The sequence below is a fragment of the Gracilinanus agilis genome, chromosome 5 (assembly GCF_016433145.1).
Source record: "Gracilinanus agilis isolate LMUSP501 chromosome 5, AgileGrace, whole genome shotgun sequence".
NCBI classification, from domain to species: domain Eukaryota; kingdom Metazoa; phylum Chordata; class Mammalia; order Didelphimorphia; family Didelphidae; genus Gracilinanus; species Gracilinanus agilis.
In genome coordinates, this window is record NC_058134.1 from 15,972,311 (window position 1) to 15,980,553 (window position 8,243).

General features: G+C 42.4%; 1 protein-coding gene across 1 annotated transcript in view; it reads right to left on the reverse strand.

Moving 5' to 3' along the window:
• Positions 1–8,243, reverse strand: part of C5H7orf31 (chromosome 5 C7orf31 homolog) — a 51,203-nt gene that overhangs the window by 25,035 nt on the left and 17,925 nt on the right. Inside the window, exons 3-4 of the mRNA XM_044678861.1 lie at positions 5,525–5,617; positions 5,187–5,374 (exon numbers count right to left, since the gene is read on the reverse strand). Coding sequence (XP_044534796.1) covers positions 5,187–5,374; positions 5,525–5,617 — 281 coding nt within the window. The remainder of the gene's footprint in view (positions 1–5,186; positions 5,375–5,524; positions 5,618–8,243) is intronic.

Genomic DNA, 8,243 nt, shown 5'->3' on the forward strand with positions numbered 1-8,243 from the left:
AGGGTAAACTGTATTCAACTAAGTGTGCATTTCTACAGAATAGTCCTGATTGGCTGTTTGACATTTTTTTGTCAAGAATTCTGCCTGAACATTCACTAATATGGTCAACAAACATTTCTTAAATATCTACTGTGTACACCAGCCTGCCGCTGATATAAGCAATAGCAGGTAATCAGTTTGACTCTTAGTTTTGCCATATGTGATTTCCTAGGTCTTGGGTTTGGAGGGTTTCTCCTGCAGATGGACAATGGGATTCCATGTCCTTCTGGAAATAGCAGGAGCCATCAGCATTCCTTTAGTCACTCATAGATTCATTCACTCATTCATCCTTTCCAATACTTATTTCAAAATGAATACCTATTAGATTGTGAACTCCTTGAAGACAGGGACTATCTTTTTATTTTTGCATACTCATCACAGTGTTTGGCACATAATAGATGCACAATAAATGCTATCTGACTGACTGAATACACAAAGAATAATCATAAAATCTGATGTGTATTTAGGTTTCAAAGTAGCTTTTAATTATTAGTTCCCTTGAGCCCCACCAACAACACCATGAAGCAGGTATTGCAGATTTTATTATCTCCATTTTTCAGATGAGGAAAATGAGACTCAAGGAGTAAATAATTTGCATATGTTCAGATAGCTAATAAATGTGAGAGATGGGATTTTAGAGTTAGAATGGAAAACCATTTATTAAGCGCCATTTGCTTGACATTGGAAATACAAAATAAAAATGAGGTAGCCTCTGCTCTCAATGGACTGACATTCTGATTGGGAGAGAAACATATATAGGAGAGTTCAGCTTTGGGACACATAGGAAGGTCTTGTGTTGCTTCTGGTTCATCATCAGGGACAATGGCATTCCCAGAGTTACTGGGAGGAGGGGATGTTGTGAAGGGCAGATACTGGGAAAGAGGATCTCAAGTAGAAAGGTATGGAGAAATAGGAGGGGTTCTTATACCTGTCCACTGGTCTCCGAGCAGGTCAGTATCTCCTAACCATAGGTCCAGCCAGTACTACAGGCCTATTCAATATTGCATTGCTTCTCTAAGGAGATTCTGTTATTGTCTATATGCTCAAAAATATTTGTAGTAGTTCTTTTCATGGTAGCCCAAAATTGGAAAATTCTTCCTTGTTGAAGAATCATTAGACTAACTGTTACAGGCAGCTAGGTGGAGCTGGACCTGGAGTCAGGAAGACTTGAATTCAAATCTGATCTCAGATAACTTCCTACGTGTGTGACCTTGGGCAAGTCATGTAACCCTGCTTACCTCGGTTTCCTCATCTATAAAAGGAGCTGGAGAAGGAAATGGCAAACCATTCCAGGATCTCTGATCAGAGAAGCCCAAATAGGGTCATGAAGAGTCAGACACAACTGAAATGACTGAACAATACCAATTATAGCACATGAATATAGTGGTATATTTTTATGCCATAAGAAATGATGACTCAGATGATAGCTCTAGTCCAACTATCAATAATATGGAATTAGGTCTTAATCAATGATACATGTAAAACCCAGTGGAATTGTGCATCAGCTACAGGGTGGGTAGGGGGACTTGGGGGAGAGGGAAAGAACATGAAATATGTAACTATGGGAAAATATTCAAAATAAAAAAAATTTCCTTATAAAAAAAAGAAATGACTCAGAGGGAAGACCTTTATGAATTGATGCAGAGTAAAGTGAGCAGAATTAGGAGAACAATTTATATAGTGGTAATAACATTATAGAGAAAAGCAATTTTGAAAGACTTCAGAACTCTGGTCAGTTCTTTGATCAACCACAAGACCAAAAGAAATGAAGATGAAACATGGTACTCAATTCCTGAAAGTTGGGTGATGAAACTTCAAATGCTGAAAGTCTTAACATTTTCAAGAAAGTCTAATGGGACAGTTTGTTTTGATGGACAATGTCATCATATTCTAAGGACTTTATTTTTTAGTTTTAAAATCTGTTTAATGGGAAGAAAGGTATTGGGAGGACAAGTTAAAATGTTTGTTAATTGAAAATGTAAAATAATAATAATACCAATAATATTTTTTTTTTGCAAAAATACTGTTTCTGGCCTAATGGAATTATATAGTTCCCTTTTCCCCTCTGAGAAACATGTTACTGTACATTCTTAAAAGATAAAAATAAATATCAAGCATCCACTCTTTCTATTGATCATTCAAAAAGAATGGGATGGGGGTTCTGTTTAGATGCTTTTCTTATGCTCAAACTTTCTATAAAGAACCCATTTCTCTCTTTCTTCATACATCTTTCTCATAACCCTTTATTTGAATGAACCAGATCCTTGACCTTTCCCACATTTTCAACAACTCTAGAGACAAAACCAACTGCTTTGTCCTTCCTTAATGGAAATCTTCCCTAACTTCTTTAAAGCCTTTTGTGCCCATCATGAGCGAAGTCTCTTGACAAGATTGCTTCCCATTATTTCTGGGAACATGTCAAATGTCTCAAATTGCAGATATTAAACTTCAAAAGAAAACTCTGTTGCTTATTAATTCTTTGTCCTAAATAAAGGCTATTCATGTTTCAGCTGGTACAAACATCCCACTTGTACTTAATACAACAGCAGTGATGGCAAGACTGGAGGGCCAGCTCCAAGAGGGTGGCCGCCTGTATCCCATTTTCTCTCCTGCTTCTTTTAAGCCATATAAAAGTTGGTTTTGTCATCTTGAAGTCAGTTCTCTTACCTCTTGTGCTCAATAGTAGCAAATCTATAGCAAACACTCAATAAATCATTTGTTGGGAGAGGAACTGATGAGAGAAATATTTCTTAGAGCTTGGAAGAGAGGTCAGGGCTGATAATATCAATCTGAAATGAGTTTCTGAAAGTGGTTCATATAGAGATAACAACTAGAGCAATGGGAGTGAACAGACTCCCTTAGAAAGTTCATAGAGTGAAAAATGAGGGGCTATGTCTTGGGGAATAAGTAAAGTTCAAGGGCAGTTAGGAGACAAAGGAGGTGGATTTACATAGAGAAGGATAATAGTGTATCATAAGTTCAGAGGTTTAGAGCCAGTCTCAGAGTTTCTAGTCACTTAAACCCCATTGCCTCAGTTTCCTCATTTGTAAAATGGAGATGGAAATAACAAACTGCTCCAGTATTTCTGCTAAGAAATCCCCCAAATGGAGTCAGGAAGAACTGAACACAACTGAAATGCCTGACCAGCAACGAGAAGTCCAAACCCCTTGATCCTATAGATGAGGATACTGCATCTCAGAGAAGTTTACTGAAGATCAGACAAGCTCTAAGTGGCCAAGGCGAGATGTTAAAGACCAGAAGATCTGACTCCAACTCCAAGGGGGGCAGGAGAGGTTTAAAAAGGAAAAGAGTTGGAGAATGCAAACTCAGAAGACTCTGTTTCTCCTAATTTGATCATTTGGAGGTCAACAGTGACTTTTGAGAAGGTATACTTGCAACAGTAGGCAGAATGGATATATTGCCATGCATGGTGCTATAGGGCTAGAAGGAACAACTGAGCCAAGGAGAGCATTTAGAGGCAGAGAGTCTGGAAGATAGGCAGCTTGGTGTAGTGGATAAAGAACTGGTCTGGGAGTTAGGATGATCTGAGTTCAAGTAAGTCCAACTCTGACATACTCTGGTTATGTGACTCTGGAAAGTTCTTCAGCTCCTCTCAATGTTCTGTCTAGACACAAAGAAGGTCCCCTGATCTGCATTGATAGAGGAAGTTTCTGCCCTGAGAGTTCCCCATGCCAAGAAAATCCCTTTCAAGACCCTATGCCATAGAGAGGCGGGGAAGGGGTCTGGAGAACTTTGGGATCACACTGGTCCAAAGATACTGGCAAGAAGAGCATCTGAGAAGAGTGAGGAACACTTTACCTGATGCATGGTGTCCAGTTCCTTAATGAAGTAGGTGATTGGCATTAAGTCCACCTTCCTCATTTTATAGATGAGATTGTAACTTGTCCAAGGTCTAAGGCTGAATTTGAACCCAAGTCTTCCTGAGTCCAAGTTCAGCAAGCTATCTTCTAAATAATGCTGCCCCACTAAGTATTTATTTGGCACTCACTGGTGCCAGGCACTATGCTATGTTACTGATGAAGATAAGGATGATAAAAGGAAGGAGTCTTATGCCAGAGAAATCAGCAAGGGATGAATTCAAAGGTCTGCTAAGCTTGAGGATCCAATTAAGGTTAGACAGTACGAATCTATAGTGGACTAGATATGCAGCCTCTGGGACGTTGTCCAGCAAGGTTGTGGCCTGGGTATAGGAACCAAGGAAGGGGCCAGTTGGGGAATCAAACAATCAACAGGCATTTAATGATGGCGGGGCACACAGCAAAGATGGCAAAGGCCATTGATGTCACCTATTCTTTAGGGAGGAAACAAAAGGTGAGGAGGTGGTCCTGAAGGAATTGGAAAAGATCATCCAGTAAGTATTTATTAAGCATGTGCAATGGGCCAGACACCGCTCAGTTTGGAAGATGTAAAGGAAAAAAAATATGGCCACTGCCCTCTTGGAGCCTATTGTCAAGCCAGAAAGACACTATGTAAAAGATATACAAAAATACATGTTGGGGGGCAAGTGGGTGACTCAGTGCACTGAGAGCCTAGAAATGGGAGATTCTGGGTTCAAATCTAGCCCTGGACACTTCTTAGCCATGTGACCCTGGGAAAATCCCTTAACCTCCATTGCCTAGCCTTTATGGCTCTTCTGTTTTGGAATCAATACATGCTATTGATTCTAAGATGGAAGGAAAGGGTTTAAAAAATACGTGTAGAAGGGATTGTGGAACAGGTCCAAAATGATGACCAAGTCATTTAACATCTCTGAGCTTTGGTTTATTCATCTATCAAATAAAGGGTTTGGACTAGATGATCCGTGAGGCCCCCAGCTCTAGAGCCTCTAAGATCCTTTGAGAATGGGCCACAGTTCCTCAAGGCAGGTCACCTCTTTGATGGCTTTCTAGCCTGGTGTGGGACCTAGCGGAGGCTGCCTCCTGCTGGCAGGGTCCTTGAGAGCCAACCTAGGTCCCCTCCAAGGCCCCCCTGGAGCCCTTGCTAGACAGACAGGTAGGACCAGCCCAAGTCACACTAGCAACTCAGTTTCTTTCTTTCCATGTTGATTCAACAACAATAATGGGAATCCCCAAATGGGAGCAGGAAGACTGTGACCCACTTTCTGAAATGGAAAGACTTTTTTTTACCTTTGGCTTTCTTCAGAACGGTGGTTTCATATGGCCCAGTGGGCACAGTGGCAGGAAAAGGCTGCTGAAGGCTCACATCATCAAGGCCTTTGCACACGTCCATCGGGGAGGCGAAGGTTGGGAAAAGGGCACAGCGAGAGATGTGTGTCTGATAAGGGTGTGCAATAGGAAACCCCATGGGCAGTGGCCTTGGGTTTAATTCCAGCAAAAAGAGGAGGAAAAAACCGAAAAGAATGGAAAGGAAGACATTGAGAGCATCCGAGCAGGCTGGCATCCTGGCGGGGTCTGCTCTTTACAGTCATGTCCTGAAACCTTCACTCTAGATGAAAAATCCTAACTGATACTTGACCCGAGCTGTGTTTGTTGCTAGAGCCCAGTCTGTCCAGCTTGACCGGACAAACATGGATGAAGCCTCTGTTAGGTGCGAGGGTCTGTGGCAGGGCAATAAGGACACAGACAGGGGCAAAAGCTCTCATTCCCTCCCACCTACAGACATGCCCGTGGCTTGTCCATCTTGAAAACCCTCACTTGGTCCTTCCATTCCTGTTAACTCTTGTCCTTCTTGTCTTCTGCCTTTTGTAGCTAAACTTGAAGCTCTGATCTGAGTCTCTGCTCTCTCCTCTTAAGCCCTTACAATCTAGCTTCTGCCTCATCCTTCCACTGTGACCAAAGTGACCAGCCATCTCTTATTTGTCAAGTCCAATGACCTTTTGTCAGTCCTCATTCTCCTTGACCGCTTGGCAGCATTGGACACTTTCCTCCTTGAAACTGTCTCTAGGTTTCGGGGATGCCACGCCTCCTGGTGCTCGTTCTACCTATCTGACTGCTCCTTCTCTGTCCCCTTTGCTGGGCACTCATCCAGATCATGCCCTCTAAACACAAGTGCCCCTCGGGATTCTGTCTTCTCCTCCTGTCCTCCTTTAGTGGGGGAGCTCATCCACTTCCATGGATTTCATTATCCTCTCTATGCTGAAGATTCTCAAATCTAGTGTGTCCTAATCTTGCATCTCATGTCTCCAACTGCCTTTCAGATACCTTGACTGGACATCCATTGGGCAGACATATTCCATTTAACATGTCCAGAACAGAACTCACGATCGTACCCCTAAACCTTTCCTGCCTCCTGCCTTCCCTACTACTATGGGGGGGCAACACCATCTTTCCAGTCCTTCAGGCTTCCATCCCAGGAATCCTCCTGCATTCTTCACCATTTCTCACTCCCAAGCTGCTTGTCAGGACCTATCCTCATCTATAGCATGTCTCCAAAATGCCCTTTTATCTTCACCCACTGGAGCAGGCTCTCATCACCTCCCACCTGAATTATTGCAATGGTCTGCTTTGAGTCTCTCTCCTTTCCAGATCATCCTCCATTCAGACACCAAAGTGATTTAAAAATACCCCCAAACTCTTACCTTCTGTCTTAGAATCAATATTAAGTAATAGTTCCTTAGGGCTAGGCAACTGGAGATAAGTGACTTGCCCAGGGTCATATACCTAGGAAGTATTTGAGGTCAGATTTGAACCCAGGACCTCATCGACAGGCCTGGCTCTCTGTCTTCTGAGTCATTTAGCTGCCCTGCACTAAAGTGATTTTACCAAAAGGGCAGGTCCAATCATGTTAGCCCATCCCCTGTCCCCCAACAAAATAAACTCTAGTGGCTCCCTATCACCTCTAGGATTAAATTCAAAGTGTTCTGTTTGGCATTGAAAGACTTGCACAACTCAACCCCCTCCTCCCTTTCCAGTCTTCTTGTTTTACTCTCTTTACACCTATCCATGAACAGTAAGGCACCCCAGCTTATGAAAATACTCAGAGCATTTTCTCTGGGCATCTCCCATGCCTCTCCCTTACAGGCTCTGACTACCGACTTCCCTGGCTTCTTTGGCTTCTTTTAAATCTCACCCTCTACCTGAAGCCTTCCGTAACCCTCTTAATTCCAGCATCTTCCCTCGTTGAACTATTTCCTATTTCTCCTGTAGATAACTTGTTTTGCATGCATTTGCTTGTATGTTGTCTCCCTCGTTAGATTGCAAGCTTTTTGAGGTCAGAAAATGGCTTTTGCCCCTGTTTGTATCCTCCGCACTTGCACAGTGCCTGGCACAGAGTAAGCACTTCAAACATGTTTGATTGTGAATGAGGGGAAACACAACACCTCTGGAGGCTGCCCATTTGCTAGCTCTAGCCTTAGCCTGCCCTGGGAGGGAGCTTCTCAGAAGTAATGCCATTCTAGTAAAAAGACATTTGGGAAGCTCCTAGCAGCCGAATGTCTGAGGAACTTGGAGAGCTGCCTGCAGAATGCTAAAGAGAAGGTTCGTCTGCCTAAGAAAAAAATCCGAGCTTTCCATTTTGAAGTTCTTCTCTCTGCTAATTGCAGATAAGGAGAAGCCTGAAAAATATTGTGATTGGCAGCTCCAAATGATTTTTTTGAACCTTGAAGACCTTAATTTTAGGGCTCTTTAAAATATCCCTGACTGTCAAAAAGCATTGTCAACAGTAAAAGTCCATTTTCATTTGCAATTGGTAGGGCGTGGAAAGGGAAGAAAATCACTTTTAGGGTTAAATAAAGTCTTTCTTTAAAAAGAGCTCCCTCCCCCCTCTCTAGGCACAGAATTGTCTCCACATCACCCCCACCTCCTCTAGCTCTTCTTTATGGCATGGGCTGCCTGATAAGTCCCAAGGAGTTTTTATTTTTGTCTAGGAAGGAGAATACTCACTTTGCTTCCGAACTGGGTGGCTTAGGAAGCCTAGGAAGAAAAAAAAGGGGTGGGGGGCAACAAAATGATATCAAGGAAATGGATTTAAGTTCACTTTTTACTCTAGAAGGCTAATTAAGAAAAAATAGAATGTTAAAAAAAAAACAAACAAAAAAACCAGCTAGCACACCAAACAAACAGGTTGTGTCAGGAAGAGGCAGGTAGCTCCAAAGTCTTGCCTGCCTTCTTGTCTTTCCTGACTTCCATTTAACTTTTCTTCCTTTCTTTCCTTCCTTCCTTCCTTCCTTCCTTCCTTCCTTCCTTCCTTCCTTTTCTTTCTTCCTTTCTTTCTTCCTTCCTGCT